Here is a 26,769-nt window from a genome sequence, read left to right as displayed (position 1 = left end):
GCTATACATGTTACAAAAAAGCCAGCTCTGCATTCCTTAACACCCAACTGACTTGCGTGATGCAGGTAGCAGGCAAGTTGGTGACTACATTGCCTAAAAATAAGAGTTGTGAAGCGTCCTGTCTGTGTTTAGCATGTTATGAATGCAGGCTGTCATCCTCATAAACTTTGTTGTCTAAAAAGGTCAGTTTGACACAAGTCACGTGTTTGAGTAATCCATATGTATGCACAAACAAGCCGTAGCTTCACAGCTTTGTCAGGACCCTAAGCAGGAATTTTAGAAGTTAGGCACAGGGCGTCTAGAAAACGCAGACCTTCTGCCAAAACACCGCCTGTTCTCAGAATCCACCCTGCTGACCCAGGCACACACAGGTCCATGGGTGATGTGGAAAAATAAGTTCTCTCAGGTCCAATTCAGTGGCTGGTTCAGATGAGTTTTATTCACTGCGCAGAGGAGACAGAGAGGAGACAGAAGCTCACTGTAGAGAAGCTGTAGGATTCTCTCTGACCAGAACAACTTTTCTGGTCAGGGTTTTATACAAGGTTACAGGGAGCAACAGAATGACAAGAGCTGAGAAGACATTCACTCACAAAACTATCTGAGTAGATTTGCATAGACCCAATACCGTCCGCTCAAACTATTGAAAAACGGTCCTTTGTTTAAATGAGGTTTGAACACCGCTGGAGACAGCTTGGGCTCTAAACAAAAGGTCTCACTAAAGCCCGGGACACACAGGGCCGAAAATCGGCCGTTGGACAGTCTGGCGAGGTCAGTGACTCCAATCTGTTCAGTGTGTCCCGTGCCGTCGTCAGTCTGGGGGGCTGTCGGCGTTCATTTTGGCCGACCTGACATGTTCAGTCGGAGACAGGGCAGTTGGGACTCACCCGGAAATGGCGAGCGGAATGAGCGTGACTAGAGTCTCTCAAAATCTGACGGAAATCTTTTAAACTGACCTTTGTTGAGCTGAAATGAAGACAGATTCAGCAACTGCATGGCCTATTTCTTCAGAAACATGTTTCAGTGAACTATTTTAGTACAACATGAGATCGTATTCTGAACGAGCCGCCATGACAGTCTGGCTTTGAATTTCCGGAGAAAACAAACAAACGCTGCTAAGGAGACATATTACATTTCCCAAGTCGGTGTCGCCTCAAGGTGTTCCGAGGCAGTTTTTTGGACCTCGGGGACCCGATTGATCATTTCGACTGGCTTTTCTGTTGACGGTCGGCCGTCTGGTTGGTGTGTACCGCCTTTAACATTGACCAAAGTAAAATGCTTTGTTTTGAAGCTAGACAAAAGGCAGACAGACTTAATAAACCCCGGAGACACTAAAAGTTTGTTGATCAGAGAAAATAATAGGAACTTAATCAGTTAACAGGAAAGATAATATCTGGATAAAATGAGACTAAAACTGTTAGGTAATTCATTTTCTTCTACAGTGACAAGAGCAGTAGTGGTACATTTCTCAACGGGCAGCGTACGTATAAACACACCTGGATCACTAGATGGTAAACAATGTAAAGATTTGTCTCTGTCTGGACCTCTAAAGGCCCAACGGGAGGTTCTCACTCGGGCTTAAAAGGATCTGGGTATGGCGCGAGCAGTGGGCTGAGAAAAAAGCAGTTGGAATCTAAATCAGGAACGAGTCTGTTGTTCAGAGAGAAAGAGGGAAACCATGATGCCTGCAGCTGTTGAGATGCTTACATCTTGGGTAAATTTAAACCCTGATATTCACTCTCAACATTTAAAACCTAGAATAGGTATTTGCTAGGCATCACAATAATCGGATTTGTAGTAGAATCTCTTGTATCTGTCTACTGCTAATTCAACTTCCCAGCCCTCATGGACGAAAGGGAAATCAATATTATATGTATATTAGATGAAGCTGGTGCATTACATCCTTAATGGCATTCCCCTTTCATTTAGTATAAATAGAGAAGTCAGCATACTCAGCAGAGGTAACATCCAGGTAACTTCTATAGCTTTACTTCCATTAACTGATACAACAGCAACTAAATTAAAACATTAGGGATATACAGTATGTAATGTTTGAGAACAAAATGGCTACAGAAGTTGTATCACTGCAGTTTATTTAAATTGACAATCAATAATGCTTTTCATAAAGAAGCATTTCTTTTTAATGTGGCCAGGGTGGAAAACTATTAACATAACTTATTTTATTTTATTTTATTTATAACTAAATTTTTATTTTTATTTTTTAGTTATTACATACTGTGTGTATATATGTATACTTATATTGTTTATATTCTTCTTATCCTTCTTATATTTAGAGAATGTGTGACATGCACCAACAACACCAAGACAAATTCCTTGTGTTCTTTTTCTGTTTCTGATTCTGATTCTGATTCTAATGGACACCAGGGAAAAGCCACTTTCAAGTTAGTGTATTTAAGGAAAGTAAACACATTTTTTCTCTAATATTTGCTTTGTCATTTAAACGAAACAGCAGCTACAGCACAACTGCTTTTATATTAAGCATCACGGTCTCAGTGGATCCTCGTGTGCATGTAGACTACAAGATCAGTTGGTGTGAGGTGAATTCATAAAATGGATGAGTCCCCGACACAGAGCCAAGTGAGCACATTACGCAAGCCAACCAAAAGTAAATTGAGCCATTTGCTGTTGTAAAAGAGCCCAACTGCCATCTGGTCCTAAAATACATGGCATGGCCCTCGTGGTTCCCATGCCTCTGGACTCTAAAGTTGCCATCACGAGAAAATAGTTTCCATGGGAATTGGTCCATACTCATAAACTGAATGAATATGCTTTTTTAACACCATGCTATTCAATTCTGGACTTTTACCCCACCCCCCCCGAGTTGGATTTAGTTTGAGTGGTTAAGCCTATAGTCCCAATAGAGCTTGTAGTCAATTTTATTCAGAACAGCCACATATTATCTTGTTTCTCTTCCTGTGGAGAGTTAATTTGTTGTCCCAGAGAGCTGTGCTTACGTTAGAGAGCAGCTAGAAATAATTGTGTGTATTCCATTCTACAAACTTATGTACATGAGCTCAAATAAAACATGATACCTCTGTTCAATTCATCTGGGTTTCAAGTCAAATGTAAGCATTAACATAGTTTTATTTAAACATGAATAATATCATAGCTATCATGTAGACCTAAACCTAAACAGGTGCAGACCACTGGGAGTGTAAATGTGTTTTTTGTTCCAAGAGAAATATAACTGCTCGGGCCATGTCTAAAAGTTGGCATAAGAAAGGGCAGAGCATTAGAACCCATGCCACTGAGTCTGGACTGTACATATGTCCTCATAAACACTTTACAATCTAATATTTTCCAGTGACCCATATGAACCAGAATTACTGTTAAAAGACTTCCAGTACAGTTATGTATAAATAGTCAATTTAGAAGGTTAAACAGTTTATAGACTGTTTAGAATAGTTATTTGTAAGCCATCCAGCGGACAAGGGGGAAAAAGCTATCCCATTGAGAGGCGCTACTGCTGACATTGACCAAGCATGGGGAACGCTGCCCTGCAAAGAGGTAGAGGCAGTAAACAGGCGCAGCAGCTGTCCGGGACACAGTGATTTCGAGAGGGCTCAGACTTAGCACGGAGGGGAGTGGGAGTAGCACCGAGGCTGGCAGACTGTTTGTGTGAGGATAGGGTTACCTTAGCTGAAGCCTGCATCCATGGAAAAGGAGTTCAGGGGTTGAAGGTTCTGCATATGTGTGCCTAATGTGTTGATGCTCGATTGCACAATGTGTGTATGTGTGTGTGTGTGTGTGTGTTTGGTGAAGAAGAGGACGTGAACCTTCGCCACTGTATGCTCTGAGCAGGCTGCACAAGGTTATGATGAATGAATGTCCTGGATGGATCTGTGAGAGCTTATGCAATTAAATATGGAGGACATCGAGCAGGTGTACTTACTAAATCCAACCTTTACTAAGCAGGACAACGGAGTATCACTCTTTCACACAAAGACATGCCTGAGCTGCCTTCAGCCTGCAGCCTTGATACAGCACAGTGACATGTGGCTGCTTTTCAATGACAAGAATACAAAATATACCGAATGTACGGTTATATTGCAGAATAGATTACTTATCACTGAGGTAATAGATTACCTCGGTGTAATCCTGGACTCCACCCTCTCTTTCCATACTCACATCAAATACCATCACCAAATCAGCCTTTTTTCATCTAAAAAACATCTCCAGACTCTGGCCATCACTCTCTGACTCCGTGGCAGAATCTCTCTTTCATGCTTTCATAACCTCCCGTTTGGACTACTGCAATGGAGTCCTGTCTGGGGCTCCCCAGCAATACAGGCTCTACTCTACCATCAGGGTCCTCACCCACACCAAGACCAGGCAGCACATCACCCCAACCCTCATCCACCTTCACTGGCTCCCAATTCAGTCCTGCATCACATATATAATCCTCCTTCTCACCTAAAAATCCCCCCATGCCTCTGGCCCCACAGTACCTCTCCGACCTCCTCCAGCCATACACCCCACCCCGAAACCTGCGGTCCTCAGACGCTGGCCTGCTCTCCATTCCCCACACCAGACTCTGTACCTTCGGTACTGTCCCCCTGGAACACCCTCCCTGCAGATATCCGAAATGCTACATCCCTAGACATTTAAAAAAAACTCCTGAACACCACCTGTTTACTACAGCCTACAACCTCCTTTAGCTTAACAACAGTAATTCTGTAAAGTGTCCTTGGGTTTCAAGAAAGGCGCTATATAAATAAAAATAAAAAGTCTCTTAATAGTGCCAAAGACTCGCTATAAAACACGGGGAGACCTGTCCTTCGAGGCTGCAGCCCCCAGACTCTGGAACGCCTTGCCCTTGCTCCTCCGTGTTGCTGATTCTGTTGATTCTTTTAAAAGGCAACTCAAGACTGTTATTTAAACCAGCTTTTAGTTGACTGGGTTTAATTTATCTTTGACCTTTTTTGTTTTTTCTTCATATGTACATGTATTTCAGTATGGTTGTACCTTGTGAAGCACTTTGTGATTTTTATCTGTGAAAAGCGCTCTATAAATAAACTTTACTTACTTACTTACTTACTTACTAAATAAAAGTCATTATTATTATTATTATTATTATTATTATTATTATTATTATATAGGTTTTAGACAGACACAAACCTAGACAGCACACTCTTGCAGGCACTCATTCCTAACGTCCCAGCACGACTCTTTAATGAGCCTCCTATAGTGGTATGTAGGAAGACAAATGAGCCATGAAATGCCATCCTTTTGATAAATAACTCCACGGACTCCCAATTAATTTTTATTGCAAGTTAGCTGGAAGGCTTGACATTGACTTGAGGGCATAGTTTGCATAATGTATCGACCAGTTCACAGTTTAAAGCAAATATTCTCTAGCACATTGTGAAAATCCTCACATTTTTATTATTTTCTTCAAATATACCCATCATACTATTATTAAATATGATTTAAAAATGCCTATAATGAAACATTGAATTCAACACTTCTTAACTCGTTTGTCTTCATCATTTGTTATTTTTTGTCTTTACAGTTATTAGGAAATTATGGAATTCAGAAGTAATGCTGCACAACTTGAGTTGAGTTACAAGGGTCGACAAATCACTTGATGCAGATAGAGATAGATTTTTATGTCTTTGCTTTAAATCTATGTGGTGCCATCACAAACTGTCCTGTAAAGTCAATATTCTTAATGAGCACAGCCCTACATACAGTGATGTGGAATATACTGCTGCTATTACAACCATAGGCGCCGTTTTCCTCCGTGGGTGCTCACAGGCACACGCCCTTTAAAAAGAAAAAAAAGTAGTCAAAAATTGCATTTCAGAACCTTAGGAAATGGACAGCGGCTGACACGAACACACACGCCTATTAACTCGATAATAAAGCTGTAAAGTAGGCTTTCAACTCAGGACAGCGCCACTTCTCACAAATACAGATAGGATTGGAGATGAAATGTTTAACTGACACGTAACCACGCTCAGCTTCGTGGGAAATTAAGAATCAATGCCACCGACATAACCAATCACACTATGACAGACGCTCCACTTAGCACCAACTGCAATGTTTAATTTTAAATGAATGTAGCCTACTGGCAGTCTGGCACACGTGGGTGCGCAGTATTTCCGGTATCGGCGCCTATGATTACAACCACTGCAACTGCACCTTGATTACAAGAATGTGTTAATACAAGAGTAGAAGTACAGCATATGTGAACAATATAGTGTATGAAAGAAATATATAGAATGATTATGTAAAATATATAAAATGTATGTCAGTTACACGATGGCTAAGAACATCTCTCTAACATAAAAGTTAATTTGCAGGAGCAAGACAGATGAGGCGGACACAATGACCTCACTGCTGCATCTGAAGAACACAAACAGCCCTGGCCCCATAAGGCCAAGTCAAAGACAAGATTTTACCAGAACGCATTTCACAGGGGTCAATATTGCTAATTTTAGCACAGCAGCCAATGGCAGGAGTCGTGATCCAGATACAGGAGGAGCTGGATCAGGTTACGTGGCGGAGACACGAACAGCGGACGTGAGGTAATAAAGCGGGGACGGAGGACTCTGCTAGGCCTGTCAGAGCGATCACTCTTACCATATGTATGTACAAAACCAAGCCCCTTTCCTCAGTCACCACACATTTGGCAATGATCGTTACAGTATTACCTTGGGGGTGGGTATCTCCTTGTAATAGGAACCTTAAAGGTCTGTATATGACCTCACACATCGTAGCTTTGGGAACAGTAGTAAATCCCCCGACATACAGTTATGATCTAAAGGCAGAACAGCACCATCCTTGGGCAAAGTGTTCGGTGTCTGAAACGAGAATGCACTCAAAGCACTCTCTACTTCCCTGCCAGTCTCACACACAGTTTTAAAACATTCTGGTTAAAACGGGTGTTATATGACTTGGTGGTTTTGTCTTTTGGTCAAATACATCCAGAAATAAAACTATAGAAAGTGCAGGCTAGGTTTTTCTCTGCCCACTGTGTTATTATCCAACTCCAACTATTTTTAAAAACTCTGATAATGTAAGTTACTTATGTTACACAGTATCAGTTCCTTTCTACCTGATCTCTGGTGCTCAGAATGTGCTGTTCCCTTCCTGTCAAGGCTGGCCTCCTGGTTAAGTAATGTGATTAATTAACCATGAGTTGACTGGGATGCGGTCCTGTCCTCAGAGCAGGGGTGAGTTTTCATTTTGGCACCTCACAGCTGAAGCTGTATCCATTCATAGATAGAAGAAGCCCACAGAGGCCAAGAAGCACACGTATCATTCTGCATGTGAGAGCTTTTATTGGGGGGGCCTGAGGGAATGGTGCAAACCCCTGATAATATTGTACCACACCCTGGTGCCACATTCGTGAAGTGACTTTGTTCTGTTCATGTAATACATGAGTATACATATATACAGCTCTAGTTATGTTATTCAGGATGACTGTTTTACGTCGCACATTGTTAGTTCTATTATTCAGCATGCCTGTGTCACGTTGCACATTTTTGACACTGAGAGGCCACCGTAGGTGTGCGCTGTTTTTTGTGCCTTCGGGTTCCCGGAAATAAAGGAAGAGAGTTGTTGCATTACAAGTTGAGACCAGTCGTTATTTTAGCAACATAACAGACTTAGCGCAACTGCAGCGGTGAACAGAGTTGGAGGAGGAGGAGAGATCAGACAGCTCTGTCAACTGGAATAACAAACACACACACACACACACACACACACACACACACACACACACACACACACACACACACACACACACACACACACACACAGGTTTGTGGCACTATCTTTGTGGGGACCCACCATTGACATAATGCATTCCCTAGCCCCTTACCCTAACCTTAACCATCACAACTAAATGCCTAACCTTAACCCTAACCATAACCTAATTCTATCACTAATCCTACAACCAAGTCTTAACCCTCAAACAGCCCTGTAAACTTGTGGGGTCCAGCATTTTAGCCCGTCGGGACCCCACTAGTATACTGGACTGCCCCCCCCCACACACACACACACTTACATATGAACAAACTCCAGGCAGGCAGATAATGAAGATAAAGAGTGTATACGTTCGTCTGTGCTAAGAATGGAGTCTAAAGCGTGTGAGTCGGTGGCAGGCTGTCGGTGTTAGCGCTGGTGTCAGGTGTTACAGACTCCCACGTGGATTTGATCTGCTGTGCAGTGTTCCTAACAGCTTCTTGTCAAAACGTAGATCCTCATAATCCAGACTGTTGACAGCAGTTGGCTTGAACTGAGTGAACCCAAAGAAAGCCCTCCAATTCAGGTCCAGTGCAGCACCTTTGTCATTTGCTCTACTAGCCCCAGTTCACCTGCTGGCAGGTAAAGACGTCGTACGTGCAAAATGTCAGTATGTCACTTTTGACATCCACAGGTCTTTGAAAAAGGTCAGAGAATTTTCAGAGTACATAACAATGATTTACTGTAAAATCCTTCTAAATAACCATCTTGTGATAGTCCTCACCTAAACCACATAGTATTTCCAGTAAGTGAGAATGCATCTGATATGGACTGTTGTGTGCTACACGTGTGAGAAGGGAACTCCTGATTCTTCTGACATTGTTCATGAGAACACGGTTCTACACACCTGCAAAGTTTCATGACTGCATTTGCACAGTTGTGATGCTGTCCCAGCAACTGTACTAATGTGCACACACACACACACACACACACACACACACACACACACACACACACACACACACACACACAACTAAAGCCAACATAATAAAATAATCACCAGGTTTCACAAATTATATAAAAGTAAAAATAATTATAAAACTAATGCTATGACATTAGTCTAAATTAAAAACCAGATTATGTGAAAAGATAGGTCTTTAATTTCCTTTGAAAAATACCTAGTGCATATCTGGTGGAGACCTTAAATTAAAGAGAATTAAAGCTTAGATAATGGAAAATGAAACTGATATATGTGATGAAACCGATGCTATGAAAACACAGTGAAAGCCCTCCTCGCAGTGAGAGAGATCACAGCCAGATGGCACTGAGTGTCCATGCAGCGCTGCTTGAAGTCTGTCCTCTGGTGGTATAAACAGAAAGCACTGCTTCTCACACAGCTGATGAATGCAGTCACTAAAGTAGTATCACTACTCTGCTCACTTCAAAGACCTGTCTTTCTATTCAGATTCTGTCACCACTGCCACCAGTGGAAGGATATAGACTTGAATGTCTTTTCCTTTGTGGACACAACACACATCCTCTTTCTGTGTCTTGGCAAGAATAACTACCAGAGAAGGAAGAAGAAACATTTCACTTAACAAACACATTTTATTTGCCCTTCAAACGACAAAGCAAGTGAATTTACAAGGTGGGATGTTCCTTGCAAAGTGTTACAAAAATACAAAAAGTACATGAATGCTTAGAGCGGTTTAAGGTCTTTTAGAGCGAAACATTCCAGCTGCATTAACGAGTCGGATAAATAAGGGAATAAATATTCTTGTTGGTCAGTTAACAGTCGGGCATTGGGTCATGTTTGCATTCCCCCTGGTCCGCAGTGTTGATGTGAACATCGTCAATGTCATCTATGTAGTCATCCTGGACACTGTGGTCAGCATGGTTACCGTGGTCACTGTGGTGATCTGAATCATGATTCAGCTGTGCATACTCCACTGACCCCTGCTGAGAAGTGACAAAACCATGAAATGTGAGTTTATGTGAAGAAACAATAGGGGCTGGATCACTAACTATAAAACTGATACCGTCTGAAAGATTACTGCATGACACTCAGGACTATATCGATCAGCATGGCAGACCGACTGCTTGTAATGTATGTATTTGTACATTATATGTCAACTCATTCGTTTTAAGCAGAAATGAACAGAGTAGTGAGAATATGCAGATAAACAAGAACAGTTACATTTTCAGATCTGTCTTGCACTGATATTTTAAGGTCAAAGCAAAATATATAGCTCATAGTGTTGGGTAAGACTTTATTTTACTTCCCTCCTCTCTCTCCCCTTTCATATCTCAGCTTTCCAGTCTAATAAAGGCAGAAATGCCCCCAAAAATAAAAAAATGCCATAGGTTTTGCAGGTACTTAGTCACAAACCAACAAAGTATTGGGCAGAAATTTGAAATTTTGACCTGATGAGAAAATGAACAGTTAAGGTATCACCAAAGTTTTCACAATTTATCCTGAGGTGAACATTAATGTGTGTGCCAAATTTAACGGCAAACCATAGTTTCAAAGAGAATTTCACTAAAAACACAAATGTCAATGGTGGCACTATAGAGAAAAAGTCAGAGAATGCCCAAAGTCAGTGGTATTCAACCTCTGGGGACCATTAATGTCTGTACAAAATTTCATGGTAATCCACCGATTGATCGATGAAATATTTCAATTTGGACCAACGTGGTAGAACAATCAACATTGCCATCCCTAGAGAAACGCTGCTAACATGGCTAAAACAAGACAGTTTTGAAAAAAGTTTTGTTATTCTATTTTCTATATCTTAGTAAGTTGAGTAAGTAAGTAAAAAAGTATAATGATTTTTCTATCATAGGAATCATTATCCCTCGTACATGTCGAACCTGCCTGTAAACTAATTTCTGTAGACACATTTCTTAATGTTCAGTTGACCTCCTGACTGAGGTTTACTAAGGTTAATTAACTGGAGTTAATAAACTGGAGTGTAACAATTGAACAAAATTATTGCCAAATTGCATAGTTCTTTGCGGGACACCTACATAATTATTTGTAAATTATCACAAATTTTCAAACAAGTAAGATGAAGCGAGTGTTTTACTTGGAAACCATACTTTCAGTTACCTGTCTACAAACTCCACGGGTTTTCCGTTTATTGCACTGTGTCCGTCAGTGAGAGGTCTCTCTGAGCAAAGACATCACAGATTTATGAGTGTGTGTCTGCCTTTTTGTAGTGTGTGCATGCACTGTACGCGGCGTTATGTGTGTGTGTTTCTACTTACACCATCAGCCTGCTCTGGAACACCTGCACAAACAAAGCCAAAGGACAAGTTCAGGAAACAAAAGGACTCTGAGGATTAAAGGAGGGCTTGTATAGTCATCAGGAGCACTCCCATGAACAGCGGCCACATCCCTGAAAACTGGAAGCTTATCGTGTTGCACACATTTACACTAATATGTATGTGCTAATACACAGTCTTTATCTACAAGCAAGTCTCTTCTTAGCGCACATAGAGCAAAAAGCATGCCTATTGTGTTTACTTGTACTTCTGTGCATCATCGATAGTATCACTACAGCTGACATTTAAAGCGTTAGGAGTCATTAGGAGCCAATGAATGAACAATGGACGAGTTTCCCCCATGAGTATGAAACAATGGAGCGTGCTGCTAACGGATGTACACACTGTTTGGCTCTGATTGTTAGAACAGGAAGTTCTCTTTGACGAAAGCAGGAAGTGGACACCTGGGGTCTGGGCCTTCTGTTTTAATGGGACATTCTTTCAATAACAATGCATATGTTTAAAGTTGGAGCTGATCCTGTTTCCTGGCGCTTTTTCTTTTTCAAAAGTCAGCAAGCAGCTTGATTTCTCTCACCACATCAACGTAAGTGGGACATGAATGAAGAGCAGGATGTTAGTCATACCTTGCTTGGAGTTCCGCACTTCGCTGTACACCGTGTTTGTGCCCTTTTTCACTAGTGCTGTCAACAACAAAATACACAAGTATTTTAGACAGTGTTTTTAAATTCAGAAAGATTATACTAATAATATTCAAATTCAGAGGCAGTCTCACCTCTGTTAGGATCTGCCTCTCTGGTCTGCACCTCAGTGTATTGAGTTTCTGGCGGATTTTCTGGAGCGGTCACACTATTCTGGTCCTCAGAATCTGCAGTACAATGATTAGCAAGCTGTAGTTAAACTTCATAGCATTTTTATAAAATATTTAAATCAAAGAGTATAGCAGGCAAATTAGGCAACATTTAAAGGATAACACTTTTGATAATCTATATTTGGGATATTCTAAAAATCTTAATGTGGTTTAATGTACCTAAACAACGATCAATGATTACCAAAAAAGAGAGAAATTTGGTGATGATTAATCATTGTTTAGGTACATTAAACCACATTAAGCTTTTTCCTTGCCATAGGCGCCAATGAAGAAGAAAACAACGTGAGATAACTTCTATAATCGTTGGATTTCGGTTTAGTTTTTTTGACAGGCTTAAGTGTTCATGACAAGATATTGCCATGAGAAATTTGGTGATCATTGATCGTTGTTTAGGTACATTAAACCACGTTAAGCTTTTTCACGTTAAACGTTTTAGAATGTCCCTCTATATTTGTCTCTCTTGTCTGCTTGGCCAAAGTCAAATATAGCTTAAATGTTGTCCACTATTAAAAGCACACCAATGATCCACACTGTCGAACTGAGTGACATGCTCCTTTGAGTTAATCCCACATACATTGTCCTGCAGCTGTAAATACTCACTAGCGCACCAAATGTGTATTAATCCACAGCCGAAAAATAGTCCCCAACAAATACATTATCTATTCCCCTTTGAGTACCCATTGCTAAAAACTACAGTGACAAGCTGCTACATGAAATCACTTTTTATTTTTTAAATGGAACAATGTACTATTTTTTTTACTTTTTTATTTACATCTTCAGTAGCAACTAGTAGGTTCAGGGCTGAGAATCACAGATAGACTAAGGATGCCAGAAATTGTTGAAGGACAGACTAACACATTGTTAGATTTGCTCTTTTCATGGGATTCATTAAAAAACAGTAAAAACTGTCGACACACTCACCAGAGCCTGATGCATGTTCACTCCAAACACTTTTTCCTATCATGCCTGGAGTGACTACGCAGAAACAAAAGCAGCAACAATGGTGGTTGTTGAAACAGTATATCCCAACACTTTCATGCTTAAACAGTAAACAAAGAAAACATTTTTAAAATGAATTTTGTAAGTACAGTTTGCGACTCAGTATTTGTATGAGCATGAAAGACTTTACCATTGGCAGCCTGATTGACCTCGGCCTGGGTGAGGCTTAACCGCTCCACTTTGGTGCTGGCTGACTTCCTACAAAGAGGTGGACACAAAACACAATCAGCTTTTTAAAACAGGAAACTGCATTACTAACTACTCTTGTTAATCACATTCTTCACGTCCAAAACACTGATGGTAGATACGAATATGAGCAATGTTACTTACACTGACAGCTCGCCAGTTCTTTTCCTCTTATATGAAAGGAGACGTCTTTTAAAGGCCAAAATGAGGCTAATTGCCAGTATGAGCAGGATGAAGAAGACAGTAATACCGATAAGACCTTTCTTCCAGCCAGCCATCTTCACTGCAGAATACATTTGAATGAAATATATGGATGGGTATGAATCATATTATAATTAGATTTAAAAACACAGAATGTCTGCTTAATGTAGGGTCTTTCACTTCTGGGTAAACATGTATAATATTTTCATTTCCTGATCATGCAAATGTACACACCTGCGCTCCTCATAGATATGAGAGTGGTAGCTGGATGCCATGTGAATGAATGCAAATACCAGCACTTACTTTACATTTTCTAAATATGTATTATTTTATTTAATAACTTTATGTAATAATTACCACAGTGTCTATACTTCAAACTCATTGGCTCAATTATTTAAAGTTGGTCTGATAGTGTGTCTTAGAAATGCTAAGTCAAAAAACAATCTGTGTACCCTTATGGTGTAGCACTTCTACTTATTCTTTTTCCAACAGCACAAAACCCATTATATTTCTATGTATGTTTACAAAAAAGCTGACGAAATTTTCAAACTCAAATCAAAAGATAATTTTAGACTTTATCACACAGATGGTCTCAAAAGACATCCTAACTCTCTAAAACCCTAATTGGGCCTCACAAAGATCGACACACAAGAATCGCTCCCGTGACCATCATCTACTGAAAATAAAAAACACACCTCTGATCATGAAAGTGTGGCTCTGTTTGGTTTCGTTGGCCTGGTTGGTGCTCAGACAGTAGTAGTCCCCTCGGTGCTCTCTTCTGACATTGCTGATGTTGTAGGATCCTTCCAGTTTCATGGAGGTCTGGGTGGCGAGAGCGCCCTCCGTCTCAGTGTGGTACCAGGTGAAGGTGATGGGAGGAGTGCCTCTCTGGACAGAGCAGACGAGAGTCAGGTCCTGCCCCTCGGAGACGTCCCCCGTGCCGTGGAGCATGGTCAACACTGGTTTTGACACGGGCTCTGCATGGAGTAAAACACATGTTAGACCTGCAGTTCACCATGTTAACATCAATTTGTTTGAATGAGTCATCATCCAACGCACCTATGATGGTTGAGCGTAGCAGCCCTAATCCTGTCATGGGAGGCTTGTTTTCACTGTTTTTTGCGTGGCACAGAAAGTTATTTGAGTCTGAAATCTTGTAGATCGCTGAGCAGTCAAAGATGGCCTGTTCCCCCTGCTTGCTTACCACCCTGCTCTCAGTCAGCATGTGAGAGTTGAACAGGGTGTAGGTGATGGGCAGAGTGCCATTGTCACTGTGACAGAGCAGCTGGAAGCTCTTTCCCAACACCAGCGTTCCCCCCACCACACTCAACATGGGTTTTGAAACAGGAACTGGGGATAAAGATGATTAGCCAGTTAGAGCGACAGAAAAATAAACAAGACAGACCCAGGTAAACGAGAGTCGACAGCCATGCTAGTAACTCTGTGAGGCTGTATTTAGATGGGCTAATGTCAGCATGCTTAATTTTGTGCATTTGATGACTCACCTTTTGCCTTAACAACAACTGTTTGGCTTTCTTTTACAAATGTGTGTGTAAGAGAAGCAACGGCTTTACAGGTGTAGTTGCCATTTTTAGAAGGGTGTGCCGTAGTGTTGTATGTCTCTTCACTGTTGAGTTTGATGTTATCTTTGTAGATGGAGAACTGTATGCTTTTATAGCTGATCCTCTCAGGAACATAAATTAAGACAGAGCAGGTCAGTTCGAAGCGGTCTCCCATAAATATGTCTATGGGATTCACAGTCAGCTGTGGCTTTGAAAACAGCTCTGTGGAAGCGGGACAGCAAAAATCAAGCATTATACAAGGCTTTCAACTGATGATGAGGGGGTACTTAATGTAATTTTAGACATTTGGTAACAAATAGTTCTCCAGTGCTTGCCTTTGACGTTGATTGTTTTATTGGTTTCTTTCTGCACATTGTTCCACTCTGCCTTGCACACAAGCTCCCCAGAGTCGCCTTCCTGTGCAGTGAATCGATGACTGAGGCCGACTAGGGCTTGCTTGAGGATCCTCCTATTCCTCGTCAGGAATACTTCAGTGTTCGGCGGTGGTCGCACCACTTTACAGACCACTTCTATTATATCACCCTCAAAGACTTCTGTGGAGGGCAGCACATTCATGATTGGTGAAATGGAGAGTCCTGCAAGACACAACTCAGAAGAGTCAATAACACAAGCCCCTTTAAGCGATCGATCGGATATTTTCTTGGAGCCATGACAGCTCTTTAACTAATCACCTTTGACTATGACTGTCATCTCGTTGCTGCGGTTGGAGCGTTTGGCCCCAGAAACCAAATTAACCTCATAGTCACAGACCAGGTAGTGGTCTTCAATCTTCCTCAGGACCATTGTGGTCTCTAATGAGTTCCCATTGGGCACTGGCTGCTTTATCTTCTCAAAGTCTCCATTCCTAAGTCTCTGGTAAAACCGGAAGATGAGGGATCCTTTCTCCTCCGGAGCACTGCAGGTGGCTGTGAATTCCTCACTCTCATAGGGTTCCTTATTATTCAAATTCAGAATGGGGGTCTGCAGGCCTGAGGAGAGGAAAAGCCAATAGGACAGTGGGAAGTAAAGCCATTACTCTTCATACTAATGTTGTTTGTTCAGATATAATAGTACACATTATATGAGCTGCCTGGGTATATAGTGTGTGAAGAACTTTCTCAAATTACAAACATTGAGAATTTAAAGTGCCATACCCATTGATTTTGTGTGTTTTAGCCTATTAACTAAAAAAGGTTGTATATTTATATTCCTGATAATAATTTACCAAAGTTTGCTTTAAGTCAAAATACTTTTTTTTCTTATGCAATAAAATAAAAGAAATATTTTTTTTTTGTACAGCATCCACAATATGTTTATGTTTAGAAGTATTTTAAGAATTGTGCAATTTTTTCATGGAATAACATTTACAAAACAATAACGCAGCCAGAATACTCAATATGATTGATATTTAACTCAAGAAAAGTTGTAGGTGTCTGAAAATGCTTACAGTATTTATACTGCAGAAGGCAGGAAAACATTCTACAACTCATGCTGTGTAAACTGGCTGGCAGTAATGTGAATGATTTATCAACTGGAAAAGAAACACTGGTTTTGTCTAGAGATGGCCCGATACCATTTTTTTCTTCCCGATACCAATTCCGATACCTGAACTTGCGTACCCGCCGATACAGAGTACCAATCCGATATCAGTGTGTCATGTATTTTATTATGTTTTAACAATTGTATACTACTATCCCTGTATGGATGTGATATTATTTCTATCTTTGTTGTCTGTCTGGCTCAGGTAAAACTTGTTTAACTCTCAAACAATGAATGACGTAGAACTTTCTTTTATTATCCAGATCAGTCAGTTATAAAGGAAAAAGAACATAAATAAACTACTTTAACGTAGATTTTCTTTAGGGCTTTATTACATGGTATCGGATCGGTGCATAAACTCCAGTACTTCCCGACACCAATACCAGCGTTTTAGGAAGTATTGGAGCTGATACCGATACTGGTATTGGAACATCTCTAGTTTTGTCCAACTACTTTGTGTTGATTTTTTCCCCAAAATTGTGCTGATATATGGAAGGTATATTATCAAATTGTTCATGTCATACCGCCCTTGTCAGACAAAAGCAGCAATAACAACAAACAAATCTAACCAATTGAAAACAAATCAACCTTGGTGTTTAAAATCTATTGTACCAATACATAGTTCTACCTGTGACGTCGAGATTTTGGCTGAGGCTTGCTTTGCTCTTGTCCTTGACTGTGACACGACACTCATAACTCCCAGAGTCAGCTGCCCTGGCTGGGTTAAGTTCGTATATGACTGTGTCTTCTTCAGTGGAAGAGGAGTGGATTGGAATGTCGTCCCGTGTGAGCTGGAAAGTATGATTCAGGTGAGGGATGTTGTCATGACTGACTTTGACCTGGCATTGTAGGGTCACCGGTGTCCCGCTCTGAACTGTGCTGCTGGGTCGGATTATAAGGCCAACACTATCGATAGTGTATGCTGGAGGTCCAAATGTCACACACACACAAACACACACACACACACACACACACACACACACACACACACACACACACACACACACACACACACACACACACACACACACACACACACACACACACACACACACACACACACACACACATTAGAAAGAAATAATTAGGACCGCATGTCTTGTTTGTGTAAAACCAACATCAGTGACTGAGCCAGTTATACAATACAACAGTCTGGGTGTATTATTCTTTTCCATAACAAAATTTGGGAGGTTCATTCAAACTCATGCTGATTTGAAAGATTACCCAGAATCCCCTGAGAGGATTAAAAATAGCTTCAATGAACCTGTCTAAAGACTTGAAAATATCAAGGAGACCAGGAGTGCATGATACAATGCCCATTTCATGCAAAAAATAACTGTGTGAGGTAAAAATATCTTTCTTGCCTAATACAGCAAGGAGTAGATAACCCAAAACTGTCTCAACGCTTGAGAAACTACAACCCTCTGGACCAATTATTAAACAAGAGTCAAATATACAGTATAATGTATTACTTACATGACTGTCCTCTGGCACACTGCCCTGTGTTTGGAGAAAAGCAAAGGAAAAGGAAGAAAAGAACAGAAGTGAGAATCAGATTAGGTTTAACTGAAGGAACGTCCTTTATCTTTGAAGGAGCACAGCGGTGGGTCCTTACAGTAGTGTAGGAGACAGGTGAGAAGCAGCAGCGGCAGATTGGGGGGTATGGAGTCCATCTTGAGTGATGGTGGTTCACTGCTGTTAGGTGAAAATACAGCTGCAGAGGGCCGGCGAGACAGAGGCCAGAAGGGCAGTCAGAAAGACGGGGAGGGCCGTAGGAAGGGAGAGGTGGAGCATGTGGAGGACAAACTTGTGGTGTGTCCGGCAAGAGTGGTGGTGATGGGGGTGAGGGGGTGTTCCTCGTCTTATCATACACACTCCTTGTGCTGCTTGACAGACCAGGAAATGGATGTTACTTCCTCAGGAATCTAGCATTTATTGTGTTTTTATTTGAGTGTGAGAGACTCAACAATAATGCAAAATAGCCATAGCAGGGACCTGGTAAGGGAGTTTCTTATAATATTTCATAGTTTATTACATAATTCAACAGTTTATTATGGAGGACAAACCATTTTGAGATATGCTATGACTCCATTTGGTCATATAAGAGACTGTTCCCCAGAGAGACTACAACATTTGTGTAGAAGTGTGTTGTTTGTATGATGTTCTTTGTGTCTATATTTTTATTGTCTTCCTTTGTTTTTATAACATAATATAACTTTGTACAGCACTTTGTTCAGCCTAGGTTGGTTTTAAATGTGCTCTATAAATAAATTGACTTGACTACAAAACAACAAACACATCAGGAATTATGCAAGAACCTAAAAGCCGCACTCCACTTAGCTCAGCCCACAATCTCACCTCTTAAATAGTTAATGTCATACACTGTTGTTTCTTTGCTGTATTGAAGCAATACCTACTGACTCGTGATCCAATCTCAAATGAAATATATCAAAACATTCAGTGTTTACACCCAATCCCTTCTCCTTCAGTGCTCTTGTTAAAACTGTGAGATGAAACTATGATGGAGCTACTGAATCATTTATATGATACAAACTAAGATCTTAGAACTGCATAGCGTGTAGAGATGATTTATATATGACCAACTGTTTGGGCAACTTGGGGAGAAACACACAACATAAGGGAATTTTAGATTAATTATGGCTACAATTTGAGATATCAATCCTGCACTTTATCTACTATCCAGTGAGAAAATTAGACTTAAGAAGGCGGGCATTATTGTTGGAGAGGTGTAGATTAATCTCATGACAAATATTGTAGTTGTCATGGATGTCTTTCCCCGTCAAATTAAGTATTGTGCTTTGGGATTCCTCTTGGAAACAGTCCCTCCACTTAACACAGTATATGTTAAACAATATCAAAGGCAACATGTAGAATGTCAATATTGAGACTGAAATGTAAATTTCAACTTTTGTTGTCTCTCATTTCACAAATCCACACATATTTTAATACTGAGAATGTGGTTGTGACTTCCAGATGTGAGTATGCAATGCTGTGCATTTCTTCTTGCAATTCTTAACTGTGACCACTAAGAGCTGCTGAAGACTAACAGAAAAAAGGGTCTGCTCTGCAGCTTTATCTGCATAATGCTCACAGTCACTTTCATTTGTGCCACATTTTACGAACAACAAATGTTTTCAGGCTGTGCAGCGGTGTATTTTATCTTCTACAGAGCTGCTGCTGAAGAGGTGACCTTGATGGGAGACCGCCATGTTATTCCGACACAAACCACCCTATCTTACACTGCAAACCATGGATGGTGCCAGTCAGTATTAGAGTCTGCTCAGGCTGTTTCCTAATGCCTGGGTTGGTTAGCAGCACACAAGAAGTTGCACATACTGGCTCAGCATGCTGCTGATGAAAGCGTTACTAAGCATTTCTTAGAAAGATAAGTGTTGATGGTGGCATTTGAAAATGGCCCATCAGAGTCCATGCTACTTTCTAATAAGCATTTCAGAAACTAAGAGCACATAAAGTTGGAAGCATTGCACACACAGATGACTGTGTACTTCAGGTTAGATGTTCGTTCCAAGTAAGCTAACATGCCAGCTTCCCATCCTCATCCAACTACTATGTATTTTTGCATCCTTTCACACTTGATCATCAGATCTAGATCTGCATTAGTATACATAATATAACATTACATTGATAAATGTAATCACGCAGAAATACAGTATATACACAACTACACGGCCCACTTTGAAAGTTGTGTGTCGTCGGTATTGGGATGTAGACCATGTAGACACCAAGGTCTCTATCTTACACTAGTGTGTCAGTGGTCTTCCAACAGCGTCAGACATGGCTTGATAGTTTTTAGAGTGATTCTACAAATAGCCCATTGCAGGAAATAGCCTAACCTTTGCAGCTCCTCATAACTGAGTTCACTGCTGTAGACAGCTCTGCTTAAGCCATAATCTGCTAACCTCCTAATTTCCACTGAATTAGCATTGGTTAGAGATCTGTAGAGAGGGTTAGAGTTTAATTGTACGTCAGCCGGATACACACTCAGGGGTGGAACAGCGTTTTGAGGCTGGTTTGGCTGTGTCAGGGCTGGACAGGGGTAATGATAACTTGACATTATGACCTGCGATTATTTTTGTCTTCTTGACATATCCGCTTGGTTTCTCCTCCTTCAAAACGCAGCTCACCTCTAAAACGGACTAATCCTGCTGGATGATATTACCTGCATGCGTTTACTGTATTTTCGTGACTGTAAAGAGTGTGTCGCATTGAAGGGAGTGATTGATGGTGGCCCTGGTAGTACCATTGACACCATCAGTTCTCAGTGGGTCCAGGGCGGCGGCGTGATTGATGTATTCGCACTGGGTCCCATCCTGCCAGCACTTCTCTCAGACTGCCAAGCAGATTCTGGCTCTGCTGCACACTGTAACATGGATCCCGGCGTGTTGAGATTCAACCACCGCAATGATGCATATCAACACAAACAATATTGCCTGTGCCAGAAAGGATGCCAGAGACAACATGCGAAACAGCTTCCTGAATCAAGGAAGGGTTGCTGTGTGCGTAAACTGAACATAATGAACTGTGCTGATGTTTCTCTGAATTACACAAGGACATTCTACTGTAACAAGTGTCTGAAGAGATCAGTCCACAACTAATTTAGACTCATGCTTTATTTAGGCCTAAGGGAAATGTTGATGTACAATTAAAAAAACTCCATTGAAAGACATGAGACAGGAAATGTGTTTCTGCTCTGAGGCAAAACATCTTCAGGGCATAATAACAAGCAATCAGCTCAGGCTTTGTAGAAAATGTAGCCTGTACAGGTTTTAGAGGAAACATTTTGGAACAAATAGTTTAATACGACAAACCAAAAGAGAGGAATTGCTCGTGGGACAGCACAAATCACTGTTTAAACATGAATTTATTTGATAACGCAATGGTTAAGATGTGGTTAGGGAAGCATCAAGGTTTGGGCGATGAGTACTTCCTTCAGCTTTGTTCAAATAAGGTAAAGTCTGCCCAACAGTTAAATGCTCCAAAGTAATTTAAATGAGCGTGCAGAACACTAATAATGAAACTGTTTCTGCCTCAATTGTAGGCTCCACATTATCTTTTTTATGTAATTGTAACTATTTAAGTTTTAACACTCTGGTTGTCTGCTCCTTTGCATTGAAAGGAGCCAGTTGAGGTGGATTGGGCATCTGGTAAGGATGCCCCCTGGGCGCCTCCCTAGGGAGGTGTTCCAGGCACGTCCAGCTGGGAGGAGGCCTTGGGGAAAACCCAGAACTAGGTGGAGGGATTATATCTCCACCCTGGCCTGGGAACACTTCGGGATCCCCCAGTTGGAGCTGGTTAATGTGGCTCGGAAAAGGGAAGTTTGGGGTCCCTTGCTGGAGCTGCTGACCCCGCGACCTGACCCCGGATAAGTGAACATAGATGGATGGACACTTTTTTGTCCTGCACCAGCAACTACATGGATGTGCACAACATTGTCTTTTTTTTAACCAGTTACTTCCTTCAGCTTTGCCATCATGGTGACAATAATATACGCAGGGTTAAAGGTCCCATGACATGGTGCTCTTTGGAAGCTTTTATATAGACCTTAGTGGTCCCCCAATACTGTATCTGAAGTCTCTTTTATATAGACCTTAGTGTTCCCCTAATACTGTATCTGAAGTCTCTTTTATATAGACCTTAGTGGTCCCCTAATACTGTATCTGAAGTCTCTTTTATATAGACCTTAGTGGTCCCCTAATACTGTATTTGAAGTCTCTTTAATATACCGTATTTTCCGCACTATAAGGCGCACCGGATTATAAGGCGCACCTTCAGTGAACGGCCTATTTCAGAACTTTTTTCATATAAAGGGCGCACCGGATTATAAGGTGCATAGAATAGAAGATACTGCAGTCAAACGTTTGACTGGGGTTGCGTTAAACATCCACTAGATGAAGCTGTGCTAAAGGGAATGTCAACAAAACAGTCAGATAAAGTCAAACTTTATTAAGTGTTCTGACAACTCTGTTCACTCCCATGGTAACGTTGTTAATGTTAATGAATGTCATGCCCATATTGCATATCAATCGAATTGTCTGCTCATTGGCTAAAAAGATAGACGGGTCTAATAGCATTTAAATCTAAGTGGTCCGAGAAAATGTCGATCGTCTCAACGTGGTCCCTGACATGTCATCGGCTTGTCCGCTTCCATTGGCCATATCAGAGGCAAACCTGAACGATTGGCTAATATGAGCTACCAATCGAAAGCTTAGAAGCTAGGGAATACGATGACGCCCACATCGATCATGTAGCAAGCTGGGTAGAGAAGCTAGCGCCGATAACAAGTGCGGGAATGGAAAACTGTTACATTTCCTTGGACTCTTGTGGATTTATAAAAATCAAGTTTTGGGCAAAATACCACTTTGTTAGTGAAAGGACAACAAAAACAGGTATGCACTCTCGACACCTGCGCAGATTACGGCTGAATTGTTTTATTTTCTGTTACTTTGTAACAATTGTGTAACTGCTATAAATCATCTTATGCTTTGTATGTGGGCTTAAATTAATCATTAGAGGCTAAGCTTTCAATTGGTGTGTCGCATGGCTGTATATTTTGAAGATTTAATGGGGGCACAAGGTGGAGGGTGGGGGTGTGGCCTTGGCCAACAGCCACTTTGCTCGTTTGAAAGCCATGATGTGTCTCTCTCATGGGTGGGCTAAATTCTCTGGGCGGGCAAAGCAGAGAAAGGGGAGGTAACCTTGCTCCTTATGACCTCATAAGGAGAAGATTCCAGATCAGCCCATCTGAGCTTTCATTTTATCAAAGGCAGAGCAGGATACCCAGGGCTCGGTTTATACCTATTGTCAATTTTAGCCACTGGGGGACCATAGGCAGGCTGGGGGAATGCATATTAATGTTAAAAAACCTCATAAAGTGAAATTTTCATGCCATGGGACCTTTAAGTTTATGTTGTTTGCTCCCACCACAATAACTATGACCGTTAGAGGGCTTTCTTGCTTGGATGTAAATGGAGTATGTTGTTTTGGGGCAATGGCTGAAACGCCTGTGGCGTTCCTCTTTGGAGGACAGTCTCGTAAAAACTCTTATGTGATATTGAGACTTATTTTTCTATAACTTTGGCGTTTCCAGTTTGTTTAATGTGCAAATGTGAATTAAAACACATTGAATCACATTTAACGGCACTATATTGTATGTAAGACTTTAACTTTTAGAGTGTTTACTTTGTGCAGATATATCTGACTGACTGAATGTTTACTTTACGAAGCCACTCTCCATCGTCACCCCCCCCCCGCGGCATGGTGTGTTTTGACAGCCAGTTGCATCCCCAGAGCTCTTCTGCTCCTGCCATCAAGGCTGGCTGACCCAAGACTGGAAACAGTGTGGATGAAGGACAACATGGAGACATGGAGTTTCTGCCTCTGGCACAACAGCCCGCAGGAAGCAGGGCGCGTGTTGCAACGAGGCCCACGCAGCCTCAACTCCATCTTTCTCTTACCAACTGCCTGTTCAAGTGTCATCACAGCTCTGTTTCACTTATTTAGCTGGGGGATTTAAAGGGCTTCTTTTCATCATCACCCCCTCTCTTTTCCCTGTTGTCTTTTTTCCCAAATCTTCTCCTTTCACTTCTTTTTTTTTCTTAAACAGGTCTAATGACTGACTTTCTCTCACTCTCCGTCTCTCTCTCTGTCCTCCTCGCTTCCCCCGCCACCTCATATCTGCTAAATCAATAATAAATGATCTGAGAGGCTTGGCTGTGACAAGCTCTCTGCTTTCATTCTCTCATGGTTACTGGGGAGAATCAGACAATGCTCCGGGTCCTGGTACAGATGCAGGTTTACAGAAGAACAATGAAGCAGAGGGGACACAAAGGAATGTCATGCTCATTGTTTGGTACTGCAGGGCCCTGTTTTTGGTATGTGGACAAACGAGTTATCCAGATTAGATATTTTGACAATTTTGACACATTTATTTTTGTTTTTCGAAACTGGCTTAATTTATAGCTGGAGCTGTTGTCAGAGCAACATGTCCTTAAGGCCGAACTTGCAAATGGGTATGCTTATTGACAGTTATCTGGATCACGACTCAGAAGGTTTACTTTGAACCACATACATGAAGTCATTTTGCAAATACAAATGGCGCGCTTTGTTAGATTTATAATAAAATAGTCTTGATATAACAGTGATTTTAGATGAGAACATGCAGGTGACTGTAAACTCACCCTGATCTGCAATGATCACAAATACATTTTCATAATGAAAACTTACCTTTAGTTATACATGATGAAATAAATAAATAATAAAAAAGTTTGTAACCAAAAAAAGCACCACACCAAATTTAGTTTGACAAACTCTAAGCGAAAAGACATAAACTCAATTAAAATATTAAGCCTGTTAAAAAAAGACCAACATAGCCAGAAGATATGAAGCTCAGCGCATATTCACAGGAAGACTTGTAATTACTGCAATCACCACTATCACTCCCTAAATCTATTCAGCTGTTGAGAGGCGTTCACTCTTCAGTAAACCAATCAGAATTGGTCACAAAATTCATGATCCAATCACAGCATGACATCCTGCTTTAAATGTCTTCTCTCCTTGCTATCAGCTGTCTTTTCCGGCAAACGTGCAACCCTCCTCCTCCCCTTCCACCTCCGGGCGTCGTCAACCAACGCAACCTGACGCCCTTTCCGGCAGACAGGTCCTTTGTTTCCGCCATCACCAGTGTGTGTGTGTGTGTGTGTGTGTGTGTGTGTGTGTGTGTGTGTGTGGAGGGGGAGAGGATATATCTGTTTCTCTACCCCTTTAAATATTTTTAATGATGGAGTCTAATTCCCAAAGACTCTGTACATTTCATATTATGCTTTTCTACAATAAACATTTGCATATCTGCAACGAAGTCTCTCCTGATTGAAATGGAATTTCATTTGACATTAAAATAGGAATTTGTCATTTGACAAATGTCTTTTGACATGCTTCTCTACCCCTTTAAATATTTTTAATGATGGAGTCCAATCCCCAAAGACTCTGTACATTTCATATTATGCTTTTCTACAATAAACATTTGCATATCTGCAACGAAGTCTCTCCTGATTGAAATGGAATTTCATTTGACATTAAAATAGGAATTTGTCATTTGACTGCTAAACTCACTTTGCTAAACGTTATTTATGCAATTTAAGCTGCGTTTAAGAGATATTAATACGGTTTAATTGACATAACACGCTTATTATTATCATTAAAAAGAGGCTTTCTTGTCCATGGGGAGAACCTCCGCCGGCATGCACCAACATCACCATCACTCACTGACTGTTTAAAAGTGAAAGTGTGGAAAACTATTCCAAATATTGTGGAGCACACCGTACAACAAAATGACACCAGCAACAAGGCAGCACACATAAAATGAAAATTTGACGGTTCTCAACACACATGCCTGGAGTCGTTTAAAACCTACCTAATACCTCATGTAACCACAATCACATGATCAGCACCCACACCAATCATATGAATGCTGGTCATGATTTTAACTCTTCACTAATATTGCCTTTATTTCAAAATAAGAGCGCACTGTTACCCAAGATAACTTCATGCAGGAATTACAAATCAATCCTCAAACTGCTTTCAAAGAACCAAATAGACTGGATTTAGTCTATATCCACGACTTTCACTTCTGGGATTGTTCCGTTGCCGCCGAAAATTCCGCTGGCTGTCACTCTTTTGGGCTGGATGTCCGTTACCTTCCGCTTTCTTTGTGTTGGAATTTTAAACTCTGATCAATTTATGAGGATTATGGTTAACTTCTCCTCAGATCTCTGCAGGGTAAATCCAGACAGCTAGCTAGACTATCTGTCCAATCTGAGTTTTCTGTTGCACGACTAAAACAACTTTTTAACGTTCCACCAAAACAAGTTCCTTCCCGAGGCTATTTTGCAGCAGCACCGTGCCTCTGTCCAGGTGCTTAGCGCCGCCCATGATGATTGTGATTGGTTTAAAGAAATGCCAGTAAACCAGAGCACGTTTTTCTCCCATCCCGGGATGCTGTGGGGACTAGCCAGAAACTCCTCCGCAGCGCTGTGGAGGAAGGTCTGGCAAAGTGAGACTAAACTGGATGAGAATAAACAGGATTAGTTTAACCTGATATCTGTTTGTTAGCCTGAATTAGGCTATGTTTGAAGAACAGGGCCCTGATCATCTACGGTGAGCTTTCACACCACTACACAGCAGGCCTTCAAATCTTCACGGTGCAGGCAGCACATGTATCCATGGCGTGCAGCATGTGGACAGCTCCATCTGAAACTCCACAGGAGGCTATTGCTCAGAGAAGCCCGCTGTGTGCTCCCTCCCCACAGAAACCTGAATCCAAGGCCTCCTCTGTTCACATGCTGGTTTGAACATGAGCTTAATTCTTTCTTTCTCTCACTT

General features: G+C 41.2%; 1 protein-coding gene across 3 annotated transcripts; it reads right to left on the bottom strand.

Moving 5' to 3' along the window:
* Positions 1-9,298: 9,298 nt before the first annotated feature.
* On the bottom strand, positions 9,299-18,055 carry pecam1a (platelet and endothelial cell adhesion molecule 1a). 3 transcript variants are annotated; one of them, XM_028600691.1, is made up of 15 exons: positions 17,966-18,055; positions 17,827-17,850; positions 16,979-17,272; positions 15,504-15,800; positions 15,147-15,407; positions 14,755-15,033; positions 14,309-14,599; positions 13,945-14,226; positions 13,193-13,331; positions 12,993-13,060; positions 12,785-12,838; positions 11,768-11,860; positions 11,619-11,675; positions 10,978-11,000; positions 9,299-9,669 (listed from the first exon to the last, which is right to left on the bottom strand). In XM_028600691.1, the coding sequence occupies exons 1-15, from the start codon at positions 18,021-18,023 to the stop codon at positions 9,499-9,501; spliced, it is 2,391 nt and encodes a 796-aa protein (XP_028456492.1). In that variant the 5' UTR covers positions 18,024-18,055; the 3' UTR covers positions 9,299-9,498. The 3 variants fall into 3 exon arrangements, with proteins under 3 accessions (XP_028456492.1, XP_028456495.1, XP_028456496.1); XM_028600694.1 differs by having other exon boundaries at positions 9,299-9,666; XM_028600695.1 differs by having other exon boundaries at positions 15,147-15,365.
* Between the last annotated feature and the right edge of the window lie 8,714 nt (positions 18,056-26,769).

This window comes from Perca flavescens, chromosome 15 (genome assembly GCF_004354835.1).
Source record: "Perca flavescens isolate YP-PL-M2 chromosome 15, PFLA_1.0, whole genome shotgun sequence".
Taxonomy (NCBI): domain Eukaryota; kingdom Metazoa; phylum Chordata; class Actinopteri; order Perciformes; family Percidae; genus Perca; species Perca flavescens.
Note: the sequence above shows the minus strand (reverse complement) of the source record. Positions and strands in the feature narration are given on the sequence as shown.